The 18,817-nt window shown below is 41.4% G+C and overlaps 1 protein-coding gene across 13 annotated transcripts in view; it reads left to right on the forward strand.

Moving 5' to 3' along the window:
* The window catches only part of GLRA2 (glycine receptor alpha 2), a 114,529-nt gene that overhangs the window by 28,330 nt on the left and 67,382 nt on the right, over positions 1-18,817 (forward strand). For 5 of the 13 annotated variants that reach the window (XM_083734447.1, XM_083734443.1, XM_083734438.1 and 2 more), the window contains exons 3-5: positions 1,158-1,286; positions 1,387-1,454; positions 12,782-13,005. In XM_083734447.1, the coding sequence (XP_083590573.1) occupies positions 1,158-1,286; positions 1,387-1,454; positions 12,782-13,005 (421 nt within the window). The remainder of the gene's footprint in view (positions 1-1,157; positions 1,287-1,386; positions 1,455-12,781; positions 13,006-18,817) is intronic. The other 8 variants (XM_083734446.1, XM_083734449.1, XM_083734445.1 and 5 more) reach the window with 6 other exon arrangements.

Raw genomic sequence — 18,817 nt, forward strand, 5'->3', positions numbered from 1 at the left:
AAACAGGGTGCCACCACAGAAAAGGCTCTGGAGTTGTGCTGTATTTTTGTACTTTTGTCTTTCCAGGCTGTGATGTTTTATGGCTTACATTTTTTATTTGTTATTTTCATTATTTCTGTTACATTTGCACTTTTAAAACAATTATATATATATATATATGAATGAGAATGCAAAGGCCCTGCCCCTTGTAGATGTCCAAATTTGCAGTAGAAGAGTCAGCAGTCAGTTTAGCCCCCTCGCTCCATAGATATAAATCATCTTTCAAAGAATCCAAACATTACAATATTTCAGTTGATTTTTTGGCTGAGGGGTATGTGAAAAGCAACTGACGAATCTGTTCCACAGGTCTTTTCTGTGCTGTATGCCAGATAATGTAAGAGTTCCTTTGGGAATTTAGGACTGCATGCAGATTTCATAGTTTTCTAAGCCTTTTGCAGTAAGAAAAGCAAATAATTTTATGGCGCCTTGTGTAGACCACAGTCCATTTCAACAGATGCATGAAGGTGTAGTCCTAAATTGGCAGGCATCAGTATCCATCATTTGCAAGAGTAAGACAGAGAGACGCAAGGGCAGAGGGAAATGAAATATATAAAAATCAGACAGGGACCATGACATAAAAGCATTATAATTACAGTGGCATTCAACAAAACATTTAACACACGCATTTTGGCAGCAGTGTGCTAATTAACACACTTGCTAGAGAGTAACTACTATTTGTGTTCCAGAAGCTCAGCTGATAAACACATTTCAAAATCAAAGAAACTGTCATGGGTACCACAAAATACATTTCACAGGAAAAAAAAACTGGTGATCCTCAAAATACTTTGAGGATCAAAATACCTAGATTAAACATTTACACCCCTGAAAAACCCAAAGAAAACAAAGACGAAAAGCAGGCAACCTTCTCAAACAACCCGCAAAAACCCATCGTATGACAAATTGGGAGGGTGCCTTGGTAGGCGTGAAGGATAGTGCCTTATAGCCCCATAACACCCATGTCGGGGACTCCATAGATCACCTAGATGTGGGAAATGAATCTGTGAATGTTATTTAATCGATATAAATATTGTTCATTGCTGAGTCTCACCTTTTGCTTAGTTTCAGCAGTCACTGTTCCAGATTTTGTTTTTATTTTATTTTATTTTTTTTTAAAATAGATGCTGGTGGAGCAGAACTTTGCTATGATATATATTGCAACATTTTTATTGCATTCCACAGGTCCTCCAGTAAACGTTACTTGCAATATTTTTATCAACAGTTTTGGATCTGTCACAGAAACCACCATGGTAAGTGTGGCAATGCCACTGGCAAAGAAACAACACTCCTTAATCTATGTCATAAACACAACCTGTCAATTTTTTTTTCTATTTATTGTTCAACTTGCAGGTCCTCCTGTAAATGTTACCTGCAACATATTTATCAACAGCTTTGGTTCAATAGCAGAAACTACAATGGTGAGTGGGAAAAACCATTGAAGCCATCTTGTGAAGGGAGGTGATGTGCTCTGGATCTGGGGAATTCTAGATGTAGGGGCTTCAGGTTTAAGGGAAACTCAACATGTACACTGTCAGCCTTAGAACAATTATAGAGTGTAATTCTTAGGAATAATTTATATAGCAATCTAGGATTTTATTTTTTAAATTATTTTTATTTATTGAATTTATACACCGCCCTACACCCAGAGGTCACGTGGTGTAACCTCTAAACATGAGAAGGAGCAGAAATAATGGTTATTACTTAGATCAGTGATGGCCACATTTTAGGGCAGATGTTCCACAAGTCAAGCCCATCTCTCTCTCTCTCTCTCTCTCTCTCTCTCTCTCTCACACACACACACACACACACACACACACACACACAGTGGTACCTCCGTTTTCGAACATCTCGGAAGTCAAGCATTTCAGTTTTTGAACGCCAAAAACCCAGAAGTAACAGCTTCAGTTTTCAAATGCTTTTCAGAAGTCAAACATGCCACGTGGCTTCCGTATTGAGTTTTCCGTAAGCAAATGCTTCCGCAAGTAAATGCTTTTGTTTTTGAACATTTCGGAAGTCAAATGGTCTTCTGGAACAGATTATGTTTGAAAACCAAGGTACCACTGTATATGTATTTCCCATCAAATGAGGTGGAAAATAAGCTGCAGCACAACATTGACTCTTTGCTAGTCTTTGCTGTTCTTCTAATGTTGAGCTCCGGCTCCCATCTGCCCCAAGTAGTATGGCCAATTGTCAGGGGGGATGGGAATTGTTTGGGAGTCCAAAAACTCCCACAAAGTTGGGGCAGACTGCTCTGTGCTACACCCATCCAGGCACAAGCATCTTCCTGGCACTGCCCAGATGTGCACAGACTCCCATTGCTGATGCCAGTGGTGGAACACACACTCCTTATTCAGGTTAGCCGTCAAGGACTTGAATGTAGATTGTATGGAAATCAAGTTTATTTCTCCGAGGAATAAATGGCAAGGCACCATCACAGAATCCAGAACCCAAAGCCAAATTTAGCTTCTATTGAGCCTAATATTCAATAGGACCATTAGAGTTATATTCAAGCCAGGCTGGTGAAGAATGAAGATTCACCACCCAACTTGAAGGTTCCCTCCCATTCCCCTCCCTCTCTCTATGATGTTTAAGTCCTCTTGGTGACAGCCACCATCACACACACACCCCCCACACCACCTGACGGCTGTGGAAGTCAGAAGCTTTCTGGAGGCCAAATGACAGCATCATCCAGCAGGCACAGAAAGGAGCTCCTTCTCACTGAGCTGTTTCCAGTGTTACTCATACTCAGAGTAGACCAGATGAAATTAATGGACATGACTAAATTTCATTGGGTTGGCTCTGAGTAAAATGGAATTAAATACAATTCAGTGTTTGCCCTTTTTTTGCTTCTTTTAAAAGCCAGTTCAAATATGGCTGCCCCAGCCCCACACTGAAGCCCACTCCCTTTAACACCCCCTTCATCACTCCCAGTTTCAAAGGGCCATTTTCTCATTTCCCTGCCCAAATGAACTGAAAGTTACTTGCTGAAATATCAAAGTGTATAAAATATATTTTTAAAAGTATAGAAATGAAAAACAGGGAAATGGCTATACGGCTTGGCTGAATTAAACGTAATTTTAAATTATGCCTGGTTACAATCTTCTTCTTCTTTGTAAAATTGTTAACAGGGCAAGTTATTTTCTTACATAAGTATTAAAATACAAAGGTCCCAGATGTAAAAAGATAAAGCAGTGTCAAGTAAGCATAGATCAAAGGTGCCTTTGTAATTTTGCAGCTTCTGCAGTCTGAAAAAAGCAGATTTGGCATCTGATTGCCTGCATGCTCCCCTATGGCCACCTAGATGCATCTGAAAGTCTACAGCCAGTTGGTGGTCAGTGCGGCAGGGGAAAGAAATGTGGCCAGTTCACGAGGAGAACCACTGGTCGCCATGAGATGGCGGTAGAGAGGTGCAGGCCTATTTGGTGCTGAGAGGCAAGGAGTTGCCGCAGCCAACGCTGTGGAAGTGTTGCTGAGTGGATAGTCACAGGGACCACAGTAGACACTTCCTTTCCTTTCAGCATGTGCTGAAGTTGTTTTTCACCTGTCCAGAATAATTACGGCCTTCTGACCTGGCATGGTTGCAGGGCTGGACAACAGTGGCCTCTTGTTCAAGACCTGTCCTGTGCTGGCTTGGATGCTTTGAGGCCTTGAAGTGGAAACACTTAAGAGCATGTGTAACAGAATTCCAGAAGGTAGTCTGCAAGTACAGGTTCCTGGGAACTGAATGGGATGCAGGTGGCGCTGTGGTCTAAACCACTGAGCCTCTTGGGCTTGCCAATCGGAAGGTCAGCGGTTCGAATCTGGGTGAGCTCCTGTTGCTCTGTCCCAACTTCTGCCAACCTAGCAGTTTGAAAGCACACCAGTGCCAAGTAGATGAATAGGTACTGCTGCGGTGGGAAGGTAAATAGCCTTTCCATGCACTCTGGTTTTCTTCATGGTGTTCCATTGCGCCAGAAGCGGTTTAGTCATGCTGGCCACATGACCCGGAAAGCTGTCTGTGGACAAATGCCAGCTTCCTCTGCCTGAAAGCAAGATGAGCACTACAACCCCAGAGTCGCCTTTGACTGGACTTAACCATCCAGGGGTCCTTTACCTTACTTTACCTTTTTACCTTTACCTGGGAACTCAGATTCTCCACTGCATGGAGAATTCCCAATGGGAAGTCTAATACAGCAGCAGCAGCAGCAGCAGTAGTAGTAGTAGTAGTAGTAGTAATAATAATAATAATAATAATAATAATAATAATAATAGAATTTATATACCATCCTTTATCCAAAGATAACAGGGACATTCACAGCACAAAAATACAATATGAGTACACAAAATACGTAATACACACAAATACAAATCCATGAGTCCCTCTCCCACAAACATATTGAAAAGTCCATAGAGAAACATTTTTGCCTGGTGCCTAAAGATATGCAGCAGAGGTGCCATGTGAGTCTCTCTGAGGTGGGCATCCCACAAATGGGGAGGCACTGCAGAAATGGCCCGCTCTCGTGCTGCCACCCTCCAGACCTCTCATGGAGGAGATACACAAAGAAGGGCCCCGATAATAATTGCAGGGTCAAGATTGGTACATATGGGGAGAGGCATGCCTTGAGCTATTGCAGTCCTGAGCCATTTAAGACGTTATATGTCTTAGGAAAAACAGGCACTGACCTGAAAACGTTCAGTATTTAAGGAAGCCCACTCTCCCCTCTAAGCAATGCCACAGCAATCCTCCCAACTCAAGCAGAATTGCAGGGAATTAAATTTCACCTGAGACTTCACACTGGTGCTTTTGAAGGGCCTTGAATGGTGTTTCTGCCCTCTCCATTTAGGACTCAGACAACTGTAGTGCTGAGGTGGTAGGCTCAATTCAGTTCACATTTAAAGACAAATCTACCTCATCCACACATGCCAAAGCAATACACAAATCTCAGCACAGCCATCCTTCAAAGGCTGCACTTCTCCAAATTTTGCAGTTCTCCAGCAAATTAATGAGTACAAAAATGCAGACACTAGGGTAAAGTATGCATAAAAATGCATATATTAAACATATGTTTAAAAGCATATTAATGTACAGAAATACACTGTATCTGGGAAAATATAAATATTAGTGAAAATAGGCTTTGCAAAAAAAGTCTGTGATAGGCGAAAAGTACATGCAAAAGTATGTACTTTAGGAGACAGTTGGGGGAAAATATTGATGAATTTTCAAGATTTGCAAACCGATTTGGATATGTGGAGTAGTTAATTTATAATTATAAAAATGAGAAATGGACAGAAGCCAAACTTGACAGATTCACTCATCCCTTGCCTGGCATATCCTCCTTGCTCTTCATAGAGTTAGGCTATTAATGGGGGGCTATAAATGTTTTAAAAAGAAAGGTCATGGAGGAGTTCAACAGGTCCACGAGTTTTGGGGATTGTGGGATGCGTAGGACAGACAGTCTTTGCTTAGGGTCAAAACCTGAAGAGCCTCTGGCCTGGTGGGTCTGGGTCACAACAAGACCTAAGATACCTGACAGTCACTTACATACATTTCAACATAAGGTTCTATAGCCATAGCAGGTTTTGCGGCAACACATCAAAGCAAACATGAAACAAAACTCATCTATAACTTACATTCTTTTGTCTCTCTCACTAGAAAAATAAGATGAAGTTCAATCTTATTCAGATCAGAACTATACATAATAATTCCAATTAGGTCTAGTGCTCCTTAAAAATCTTGTCCCATGCCCTTCTGAAAGTCTGCGAAAAAGGCTCTGTCAGCATAGCCACAGGGGCTTTCTAGCTTTATCCTAAAACCTTCTGCTGACCTTAATGCAGGCAGGGAACAACAGCAATATTAAGCAGTCACAATCCTGCATGTCACTGACTTTACAAGATGGCATTCAATGACAATATTTGCACGACCTAATGCTGATGGCATTAATCAGACTCCTCCATTGCTTTGATTAAATCCCCTCATTGCATTTTTCTGTCTATAAGGTATGTTAATGTGTGTCTTTTCAGTGTTCATTACCGCATTTCTGCTAACAGCAGCAACAACAAAAGGCTTGAATAGTGAAGTAGATTCAAACAAAGATGTTTGGCTGCCATGTTTGCTTTAATCATAATACCTCCAGACAGCATCGAAGGAGTTCTGCTCGATTCAGTGCTGTTCCGATGTCTGACATTGACTTTCTTAAAGCTGCCATATCTTCAATGAGTAGCTTTGAAACGTGTTTATAAAATGGTCCTAAAGGCAAACATCAACTACTGCTCATCTGCTTTGCTTTATAAACTTGATGATGTGCTGGACAGTATTTCATTCTTGTGGTAATATAAAATCATGAATTTCATGAGGCTTCGAGAAGTTATTGTGTCCTCACAAAACACTGTTGACAGGTTGGACATAAAATGGGAAAATTTGGTTTCTCAATAGTCTAGGAAGGCACACAATGGACTGCAGGTTAATAATAATATTTTTAAAAAACAAAAACCTTCCATGGCCCAGAAAACCAAAATGGCCAATTTGAAGTAAACTGAATACAGAGGCAAGAAGAGGTATCTGCAAATATCTGATAACAAACTCAATGATTATTTAATATGCTTCAAGCCCAGCCAAAGGAGAATTTTGTGTTTTCCGTAACTTGGGCTAGTAGACAAAGAAAACTTTCAATCACTGGAAGAGTACTGTAAATCTAAATATCATTGGTCTTCTGAGGAGTACCGTAAATTGTGCTTCATTTGCCTTACTGGTTGGCTGTAAAAGGCTGAGACTCTTAGACTGAAGTCTCAGGTAAGATTTTGTTAATCCTGGTTCTGAGTTTTATAGAAATAAACTAAGACATCTCAGGTCAACATTTTGCAATAGTTTTAGTATGACTGTGATAGTTTGTGATAAGTGTACTGATAATGGAAAATGTGTGCAAAACTGCTCATTGTGTGCAGATTGTATTTTGGGTTTGTTATTTTTTAAGATGTTTCATTTCCACCCCCCTCCTAAATATGATTTCTGGCAAGACAAATGTTCTTTCCAGAATCTCCCTATTCTGTCCTACAGCATAACTTGAGAAACTTACAGCACATCAAACACCCACAATTTATTTATTTTTTTAAAAAACTCTTCCTATCGTGACAGCAACTGCAATAACGTTTCAAAAATTTGGGCTTGATAATGTGCTATCACGTTTTGAATTGGTGTAATTTTTTTTAAAAAAAACATTTGTTTACTTGTTTGTTACGTTTTCATCCTTGCTTTCCTTCCTGCCTATGACAGCAAGGCAAGAAGCCAAAGTGTGCTCAACGTTTTATGTGACTTTTTAAAAATGTTTTTTAAAAAATAAAAAAGTGAGGCAAGAAGCCAAAACAAATTAAACTGACAAGTATTAAGATGAAATGGTGCTACACAGTGTCAAGAGAAAGCATTTCCTGAAATACCAAAATGATGAATATACATTTTATACTTATTGAAAAAGGTTGTGTCTACATGAAGCTTGTATATAATACAGTGATGTTTTCCCATTGGTGAGGAGTTGCTCTTATCCCCTTTAAATTAGCTGGTGTCATAATTTGTCTGGTGTGTTGATTAGACATTAATTCAACAGAAGAATTAAACAATTCTGCTGCTTGACATTTGTGACAGTAACCTGTGAAATGCCCTTGTGGCTTGGGGTTTTCTTCAACACTGTGCTTGCACAACAGGACTTTCTTTTTCCTCAGCTCTTACTGCCCCCATTAGGGCCTCCCAACATTTCAGAACTGATTTTGGGGAGTGCATTAGAGGCTAGAGGAGGCAGGAGAGAGAAAACTAGCTCCGTTGCATAAATTGAAGTCCATTGCACAAGCAGAGCTACAGTGCTGGTCACAGCCCTTTGCTAGTGCTGCTGCATAGAAATAGATATAGCTAAATTTAATGGGTTTTATACCAATAAATATATTACCATCATTTTTAATCGCTCTTGAAGATTAATCTTCAAGATTATGAACTCAGATTTAACATTGCAGCTGAAAGCCAGCCCATCAAATATATTTAGGTCATGATCCTCAAACCATTTTTGGTGGACAGTCCTTTTGATTGCAAGGGGATACTTCTAAAATGGAAGATTTTTTTGAACAATAGGCTAACCAGGTGCCCATGAAGTTCGGGGCTCCTGCATTCTTAATAGCTGCATGAAATGGGGGATCTTGGCTGGTGTAGACTTTCTTTCCACTTGCAGAACTATGATAGTGGCAAAATCACATACCCTTTTCTATTTTGTTATGCCAGGTGGCATCTACTCCACTTTCAGAATTCCCGAATCTCTTTTTAGGAAAGGAGGAAAGAGCTTCTCTGGTTGGGTGCAATTTAATCCCTAGATTCCCCACTTCACTGTTGATTTTAATTCTTGTGATTTGCTGCTTTAAGCGAAGTTTTAGTTTTCAGGCTACTGCTTTTTTCTGCTGCTGGTTTAAATGGTTTGTTTGTTTTGAATTGCAGGGTTGAGGTTTTGTAGATTTTTTTGTTTCTTTACATCATTATTAGGATTGTTAGTATTATTATTTATATTGTAATTTGAGAGTCCTGGGCCACGTGGTGCTTGGAGAGCAGAATAGAAATAAATAATGAAGAGATCAATATTGCATCTGATCAACATGTTTGGAAGCCATTGCCAGGTCAGCTGTGTGCTCATACAGTCCTGGTGTTGCCTCTACCTTGTGCTGTCCTAGCCAGATAAGAGGTGGTGATGTCATCGTTGGCAGGCAGGCAGGCAGGCTGCACAGCACTGCTCTGCCCCTCGGGCTGCTCCTATTAACTGCTGGGGATTTTAAATCCTTCTTTACCTCAGTGCTTATAGCATAATAGTTGTATCTGTGCAGTTTCATAAATGAAAAAGCATGTTCTGAGTTGGATTGCAACTGTTTGCCCCTCTCTCCACCAGTTAGGGAGTGATCTTAGTTAGAATTCCACAGAAGTGCAACAGCAGTCAGATTTATGTTATCACATTTGTGAAAAGTGCTGCATTGGTGGCAGTTAATTAAAAAGGAAATCCTGGGGCTATTGATTTTAATACAGTGAATGTTAAAGCTGCCTTTTTCCCCCTGCAAAGAAGGAACCTCGCAACCACCACAAAATGAACCTTAATGGTGTTCATATTTTATACTGTATTCCTCATTGCTATTAAAATTAATAGAAATGTTTCCAGAGATTTCAGTGCCTAATGTTAGGCTAGGAGGAAGGGAAGGGAAGGAGAAAGCAAGGCAGAGCCAATACCATGTAATGATAATGAAAGGGTACTTTCATTCATCTCTAGGCAAACAACCCAATGAATCCACAGACGAGCTGGAGCCCGAGTCTACACCCTTTTCCTCAGTACTGTGTAAAAATGCCTTTCATCTTAAAAGAAGGGGAACAGAGTGCCCTCCAGATATTCTTGGACTACAATTCCCATCATCTCCAGCCAGCATGGTCAGAGGTCAAAGATGATGGGTGTTGTAGTTCAGCAACTTCTGGTGTGTCCTTATCTAGTGTGTCCCTTTTGTAATTCTAACAACGCATTCTTATGTGAGCTTATACAGGCTACAGTCCTAACCTCACTTAACTGTGAGTTGATCCAGTGGGACTTCATTCTGAATCAACATTGTGAGCCCCACTTTCTCCAGAGGAGCTTATTTCCTATTAAGGTTGCTTACGATTGCCACCTGAAATCTTGCTTATGTGAAGAGCAGTTTCAAATGCAGCATTATAATTTGCATGGGGTTTGCTTTGAGGTGAAAGTTGCCATCTTGTAAGTGGGAGATTGGAAGGGTTCGTGAAAATGAACCTACTTTCTTTCCATGCTTCTGGGCATTTTTCATGACTTTTCATATCCATTGCTTAACTGGTCTGTTGGTGACTCAGTGTCGTCTCTTACTACGAAAACCACTTTGAGAACTTCTTGTTTAAAAGCATTGTATACATTCAGTATTCTAAGGCCCCATCTGCACTTAAAGCAGTATCATACCGCTTTAACAGTCAAGGCTTCCCCCAAAGAATCATGGGAGCTATGGTTTGTTAAGGGTGACTAAGAGCTGTTAGGAGACCCCTGAAAGCGCCACAATGCTCAGTGTTCGTTGTCCCTCACCGTCCTCTGTAACAACATGAGAATACTGGTCAATGAAAAGGTTTCTAAATGTCTTCATGTGTACAGTGATAGATACAAAACCACTAATTTGGGTTAGAGAATGACATCATTTTCAGGAGCGTTCAAAGACTCCTGGTTCAAATGTTCAAAGGAGCATTCTATTGACTTTCACTTTGGTGAGAAAGTTCCAATGATAAATGAACACAGAACATAGAAAATTGCCTTTTACTGAGTCAGGCTATTGATCTGTCTAGATCAGTATTGTCTACAGTGATTGGCAGAAACTTTTTCCCCACTCAACCTAGCAATGCCAGGAGTTGAGTCTGGGAGATTCTGCATGCCAAGCAGTTGCTCTGACACTGAGCTCATATGTGTGGTTTTATCTAAAAAGTCATTCGTCACCTACATTCATGAAGGCAAGCCAATAAACAAGGGCACTTAGTCAAGCTGAAGTTTGAAAAGATTAGTGGCCCTATTATAGCACCATATGTAAACTGCCATCAAGAAGGAACTTCTTTCTTGGCACGTAGAAGAACACATTACAGTCCATGTAATCAGCTGGACTGATCAGCTTGATGAAAATCTAAAACTCTTAGCCATGCAGCTTTAGGTAAATAAAAGCTAAATGAGAGATTATAGCCCCAGATGGTAACATTTGGGCCAAAGCCTTGATCAAAGTAGCCCATGCATATATTTTTCAGATTCCAACCCCTAGGAGCCCCAGCCAGCTTGGCCAATGGATAGGGATGATGGGAGTTGTAGTCTATAACATCTGGAAAGCACCACATTGGCTATTCCAGACCTAAATCCTCACAATGGTTAATGTCGTAGTTGGAGTTGCTATAAAATGAGCCTATCATTTTGGTTTGGAAAATGTCACTCTTGATGCTGTGTTGTTTCGAAATAAGGAATCGATTCTGGTGATTATTGCATGGGCTGTACTATCTCAGTTTCGTCAGAGAGGCCTTTGGGGTGAAATCGAACCAATGCAGAAAACATCGCCTCCGTTACAGCTTTGAATCTAAAGAGCTGTGAAACCAGTTTCATTTTCCCGAGGACAGTTTGGACTTCTTTCTTGAAAAGCAGTCCCTCATGCCACATCACAAATCTCTTTCATAAGCCACTTGCCATATGACAGGTGTGTGTCTTTCTTGTTTAAAGGAGGGGAGCTAAAAATTACTCTGGGCATGTTCAAGTTTTGGGGGATGCCAAAAGTAGGTATTTGGATTCTCTGTCCATGTAGCTGGGAGCCAAAGAAGCTGCTGTCATAGGTCCCATCCTGACACGACTCTCACTCAGGCTGACTACAGCTGCTGGAAAGCTCCAGAAGGCATGGCTATAGGGCAGTTCACCAACCACCTTGGCAACGGAGGTGGGAGACCAAGAAAAAATTGATTCCCTCCTATGTGGAATGTGAAAGGAAAGCTGCCATTTTGTGCTGGTTTTCCTCACCCTTCCATCCCTCTTCTTCACTCACTTCCTGTTTCAGACACAGCTAATCCTCTTCCTGACATTTATTTATTTATCCAAGTTATATATTAGTTGTTTGTTGAGACCTGAGGCCACCCCCTCATTGAGAAATGAAACACAAGGACACGGATATTAGGTTAATGGTTATTGGGCAAATTTAAGCCACACACACCTTTATTGGTTACAGAATGTGAGCAGTATTGGCTTAGGCATTAGAATTGACCCGACTATATCTGACTCCTGCCCATCATGCAGGGAGTCCTGTAAGAATCAACCACCGGTAGGGGGAGCCCCGTCGGCACAAAACAACTCAAGATCCCCCTGGGTTCCCGACGGAGTCATGGCATGGCTCTAACCCCGCGCCCAGGCTTCCACACCCCCAGATTCCTTTCACGGAATACCCTTAAGCTTGGAGGGGCAGGTGATGGCCACACCTCCCTTCCCCCATCATAAGATCAACCAATGCCTAACTGCCAAACCTTACAAAGTTGTGACGATTGCTATGAGGTAGGTGTAAACCAAATGGCCCATGCCAATTTGCCAAGTGGAAAAATTCCTACCAGGCCCCTCAACAGCGACCAACCGAGGTCCATAGCAAGCCCATGTTGAGAACCTGAAAATAGGGAGGGTGGGCAGGAGATTGAGGAAGTGCACCACAAGGAAGTTCTCTGGCTCACACCTTGGTTTAAATGGATCTATGACGTGGCCGGGACCTCCAGGTGACAAGGGACTCTGCCCCCGCCCCCAGAGGGGAGTGGGTGGCCACGTGGTCCACCGCAATCCTCCCTACTGGGATGTGGAGTGGATTTGCTTTTCACTCAGAAAGTCACATACAGAGAGAAATCAAACCGTAGAACCTCAGGCAGCGTATATGAAGCACTGAGTGGATACAGATGAAAATATTGTACAGTCAGTCAGTTATTACATTTTCAGTCTTCACCCCAACCCATGACTGATATTTCATCACAAATGGCTTCCCAGAGGAAACTGAGGTAAAATCGCCATGCCAGCATTTTATTACCTGAAGAAAATAATAATAATGATGATGTCTGAATCAACCCTATGGTGTCCGTGGTCAAAGGAAAACATAATGCCCTCTCAGCTAATTATATAATTGCTATTAGTCTCGAAGTCTAATAAAGCCGAATTACATCTAATCCAGGCAAGAGATTTAATAACTGGTGTGCCTGACATTTCTGCAGGACTACAGAGTGAACATTTTTTTGAGGCAACAGTGGAACGACTCCCGTCTTGCTTACAGTGAATACCCTGATGACTCTTTGGATTTGGATCCATCTATGCTAGACTCCATTTGGAAGCCGGATTTGTTCTTCGCCAATGAGAAGGGTGCGAACTTCCATGACGTCACCACAGACAACAAGCTTCTGAGGATATCAAAAAATGGAAAGGTGTTATATAGTATCAGGTAAACCTGTGTGTGTGTGTGTGTGTGTGTGTGTGTGTGTGTGTGTCTTGGGCAGGGGTTTGAATTTCCACGTTCTATTTTTGTTATTCCTCTTTTATATGGTAATGAGGCTTAAACGCAGAAGGGTGGGGGGGGGGAGAATCTCTCTGCTTCATTTTGCCCTGCTTGTTGTCTTCTCAAATGAGGAAATCAAACTGGACAACAGAGCAAGCTAGTCTTGGTGAGAATATAAAAGGGCCCAGGAGCCCTTGCCTCCATCTACAGCAGTGATTCCCACCAGCATCAAATGGAGCCACCCTTTTAAAAATAAAAACTGAAAAGGAGGACTTCTCGTTTTTGTGACTGAGCTTCATTAAAATGCAGAAAGAATGCCTGATTTTTAAAATGTCAAAAAGCATTTTTTTAAAATTCATCTTTAGACCTTGAAGTATATTAAAGTAATAACTCAGATGTGCCTATATATTTATGTAGCCTGTCCTTGGTTGCTCAACCTAGTTATTTAGGCATTTTAAAATGCAAAGCACAGTGACATGCCTTACACTGGGATGGCTCTGGTTAAAGTTGGTACATGCTCTCACAAGCACCCTTTGATGAGATGTGATTAAGCAGGATGCACGCAGAGAATTGGAATGATAAAGAACCTCAAAAATAGCAAGGCTGAGGCATACATTGTATAAATGATTGTTGCAGCATAATCTTCATATGCTACTTAGCATGCTTCATTGGCTTATTAATAGCTTAAAATTTGCAATGAGGCTTGAAGATGGAAAGTCCACTTACTGTTAACAAGGCAAATTAATCATGGTTTTGAAAGTCCTCTTTTTCTTGCCACAGTTGGTTCTAAATCACCACCAGTGCCAATGTCTGCTTAATTCTTTAGTGAAATATTTGCAACTCTTGAGTTGTATTCAGTGGAGTTTACTCAGAGTAGACCAATTGAAATTAATGGATCTAGGTTAGAAATGCCCATTCATTTTAGGGGGTCCACTCTGAGTTGAACAAACACTGAATACAACCCATGATATTGTGGTCACATGGAATTTGTCTTAAATGCAATGGTTCTAGGGCTTTCATCCATATAGAAGGAAGAACAGACTTTCACTGTCTTTCCATAGGCATCCATGAATCTACCCTTCCCTGCCCTAGAATTAATTCTGCAATGGTTTCTGACCTGACCACCTTCAATCTTCTTCATCCCCTAAACCTCATGTAGACATTACTCTGTAAATTCAGAAGCTATTATATCAGGATATACGGTAATTAGGACCGTGTACAGACTCGTATAAACAAAAGTCCATTTGTGTTAGTATTTCAAGTTACACCATAGGCACACTGATCTTATTCAGACGCTTACTTGAGAATGGTCCATCTGTCCTCTCTCTGTTGTACCCTGCTCTACATGCATTGCACCATCTTTCTTCCAATTATTCTTGCTATAGTCTTTAGAGTGGTCGTAATGACATAGGCAGAATAAAATGGCAGCTGAGTACCATTGGAAGTAGATTCCATTGGGACTACATTCCAGTTGGTTCCAATTAACTTCCTCATCATTCTGACCTGTCCTCAAATTATGCAGCAAAAGTTAGGGGAGGTTTTAATGAAACCCAAAGCTCTATCCCTTCACTTCCCCATTTTTAGGCAAATTATGGGCCACCTGTAGTCCTACAACCAGTAGCTAAAATGAGGGAACTGAGCCTCTATAGCCTCTATAGAAAGAGGAAGCCTGAATGATAAGAGCACCATCAAACACAGCAAACATGTGGTTACTTACCAAGCGCTGTTCTCATGTTAATCCCCAGAAAAATAAGATGTTTCTCTTTGCTTGAGTGACATCAGATGTATCTTACTGGAGGCAACAATGCAGCTGAGTGCTGCTATTTGCAGCACAGATGGATAATTTTCCTGACAATTTTTCATGCTGCAAAAGTAATATTTCAGGCTGTCATATCAGATTTGTAAAATTCAGGAGCTTGAATGAAAGTTTATCTGAAGCAGAGTAAGCATATTTTTGTGTTGAATCGAAAGCATGTCATCTCCCAGTTGTGTTTTATGGTGCATAAATGTATCTTTCATGGGTAATCAGCATGAAGAATCAGCATTGCACCTATGGCCATCAATTTTTATTTTACCTTGGGGTGTATTCAGACCAATCTAGCAGTCGATGCGGGGTAGAATGCCATCTCAGCAATTTTCAGGTGGACCTAAAACCACCCTATTGTGTTTCAATGAATATGAAGCCATCCCAGGATGCTACACAGAGCAAGGTTACACTAGCTTGCCCCATCCCCAGAATCACCATCCTTTTCTTTCTCTCTTTGGGTGGCTCCAAATTCTCTGTATTTTGCAGGAGGGATTCAAATGCAAACTGGGACTTTAGGTTTGCACAATTAAAGTGAACAAAAGCGGTCTGTTGCCCAAACCCACTTCTTTTAAAACACAGGCTGTGTACATTTAATGCATGTGATCTTCCTCAAAGAACCCAGGGACTGTAGTTTGTTAAGTGAACTGAAAATTGTAGCTGGGCCCCCCCCCCCCCCGCTAAACTACAGCTCCCAGGGTTCTTTGGGGACAACATTGTGCTTTAAATATATGGCATGTTTGCAGCCACCGTTTGGAAAGTGATGGGGAAAAGCATGAAAAGTGTGGAATGAATGAATAATTAACAGGTTGATGTAAAGGGGCCTTACAAACAAATCATGATGAATGCATTATGCTTGTTGCCTGTAAAATTATCAGAACATAAGGTTTGTGCAAGCAAATAAAGAGGGATGCTGAGTAAACAGGTCAGTTGGACCTGTTTTTCTCTGTCTGTTCCAGCCTTACCTTTTCTTGGCACATGCAACTCAGGAGAGCATAATTAACACGAGGTAGTTTGGCAGCAGCTTCAAGACAGGCAAAAGAAAGTGCCTCTTCACACAATTCGTCATTAACATGGCTTTGTTGAAGGGCCATGTTGGCTGGAACAGGACAGACTGCATAGACAAGTTACAAATGTTTCCTAAATTTATTACAAACTTTGGGACGGAAGCTTTTTACAGCATCTCTCTTGCCCTGGAGAAGGAGGGAGAGAAATTTTGAAATGTGCACCTGATTTGCCAGAGAAGAATTGGCAGTATTCTCTTCTTTATTGGAAAGGGGATTAGACAAATGGATAGAGGATAGATCTCTTGATGCCTTGCCATGACATCTAAAGGATGATTTTGTACCTAGTTGGCGTGTTTCCCAAAAACATCTGCCTGGTCACGATTGGAACAGTGGAATTGAACTTGATGGACCTTTGGTCTGATCCTACAAGGCCAAATGTTATGGGCCAAAGATCATAAAATCAAATTCCACAGAGAACATTACAAAGTTCTGTATTGAGACAAACAAATCAAACACACAGAAGAAGATGAGGAAAATGCGGCTAGGCAGTAGTACATATAAAAGGGATCTTGGGATCTTGGAATTGTAGTTGATCACAAGCTGACATAGGTCAGCCGTGTGATACAGCTGAACAAAGGGCTAATATTAGTAAGAATCCTAGTTTCCAAGCTATGAAAAGCAATTGTCCTGTTAGTTTGACTGGTGTTAAATAAGTCAGACCTCACATGAAGTAAAGCATCCAGTTCTGAGCCCCATGCTTTAGGAAGGATTTTGACAACTTGGAGTGGGCTCAGAGAAGGGCTATATTGGTCTGAGGCATGAAAAGCAAGTCTTGTGATTAAAGGATTTAAGGAACTGGAGAAGAGAATACTCAGGAGTGGCATGACTGCCTTCTTCAAATACCTGAAGGGCTGTTGTTTGGAAGGGGGGGGGGGAAGCTCTCTGCCACAGCTGCCACAAAGGCCAAATACAGATCTAATGACCTTGTATTATAGGAGGACAGATTTTGGTTGAACATTAGGAATAACTTACTGACGGAAAGAGCAGTTTGAAAATGGAACCAGTTTCCTAGAAGGATGGCCTGCTTTCCCTTGCTGGAGACCTCCAGGCAGAGACTTCTGGCCAGCCATGTGCTGAGGAATGATCCAGTTCTGGATTTCCTGTGTTGAATTAGATGGCTGACAAGCCCCCTTCCAACTCTGTGATTCTGTGTTCTTGTTCAAATACATGGTTGGAAGAAACGGTAAAGAACCAAAGGGTTTTATGAACAAAGTCTAGGATCCCTTCATACTCTTCTACTTTGCAAGAAACCAAACCCTTAAAGGTCTCATATGAAGTTAGCACCAGTATATTTTCTAGAAAGTTAGGTGCTAAATCTTTAGTTGGTGCAAACTGGGATGATGACAGTGGGCACAATTCAGCAGAACATTCCTGTTTGTTAGCCTCATCGAAACGATTGCTCCTGCACAGTGCTTCCTCATCCCAGGGAATGTCTCTGTGCTGTGTAACACACAATGTTCAGAACTCCAGAGAATATCTCAGATCTGCAATGTATATGGGTCTGTTAATCTGTGTGTGTGTGTGTGTGCGCGCGCGCGCGCAACAAAGAGAGCGAGAACAAGAGCTTCAGCTTGATGACTTTAATGTTGTTCTATAATCTAATGTTAGAATTTAAGAGGATTTTGACTTCTCTAGTAACACTGCTTTATCATGGAAGAGATTAGCAAAGTGAGAGGGCAGAGGTCATTATCATGACTAAAAGTCATTCTTTGCTCTGCAAACAGCTAAGTATTTTGTGTATATTCCTCTCTCCTGTTGTACAGTGATATTGGCTGTGCCCTGATGACATTGACAGGTTGCCTTTTTTTTTAGAAGGCAACACAGATCTTGCCTTCTCAGGGGAACGTTCCTTTCTCGATTTCATTTTTCTAAGCCCAGCACAAGAAAAATGATTCAATTATCCTCAGGCAAAATTGTATGAAATTCCTTGTTCTTTGGAATGACTTTTTAAAAATGTAAAGCATTCCACTGAGGCTTGAAATACCCTCTAGGAATAATGAAAGTGGGCTCGAAGAATAAGAAAATACAGAAAATGCTAATTGATGGAGCCTGCCTCAACAGAGTTAAAGAGCTTTTGCTAGATGTCACAGGAATGGTTCACACGTGCATCGCATCCTTTTTGTACACTTGATTACTGAGTACTTGGGGCCAATTCACACATGCAAGTTTGTCACTTGATGACTGTAACATCAAGTGATGACTTGCATGTGCAAATGCGTCAAACACCTTAGCTAGAACTTACACTCTATTGAACAGAACTTTTTGTACAGTGTGTTCACACATTCAGCTGCTGACCATCAAGTCTAGGATCACCAAAGTCAGACAGTGTTGCTAGTACTCAGATGCACATAGCATCTTCGCACAAGTCATTGGGGGTGGAGCATGTATGTATAAAAGCCAGCACCAACCCTTGCCATCGTATCTTTTTATCATCACAGTGCTCACCCTCTCTCACTTGAGGTGACAGGACAGGTGCCACAGGGTGATAGACAAGTTCCTGCCTATTACAGGGGCTAGTCGGCCTAGCGCTTGATTTGGCTCCTCCAACTCCCAACCAAAAGCTCATAGAGCTCTTATTGCAGAGCCCTCTGGTGACAAATATAGCCCATTAGGCCTATACAATGGCAGAAATAGTGCCTTAGGCCAGAATGTGGAATATAAGTTCCGACCACAAGCAGAGGTCAGTTCCGCCCAATCTGTTGAGCATTGACCCTCCTGCTGGCCCTGTTGTTGTGAAGAGTACCATGCCAAACTCAGCACTGGAACATTGCAGGACATTTGTCTGACAAACCTTTCGGCTCCAACTGCTACTTTAATCAGTAATCAATAGGAAAAGACAAGAAGCACATGAGAGCAGGGATAACTACTTTTGATAACTGACTCACAT

Source organism: Podarcis gaigeae (assembly GCF_964106915.1).
Source record: "Podarcis gaigeae genome assembly, chromosome: 4".
Classification (NCBI taxonomy): domain Eukaryota; kingdom Metazoa; phylum Chordata; class Lepidosauria; order Squamata; family Lacertidae; genus Podarcis; species Podarcis gaigeae.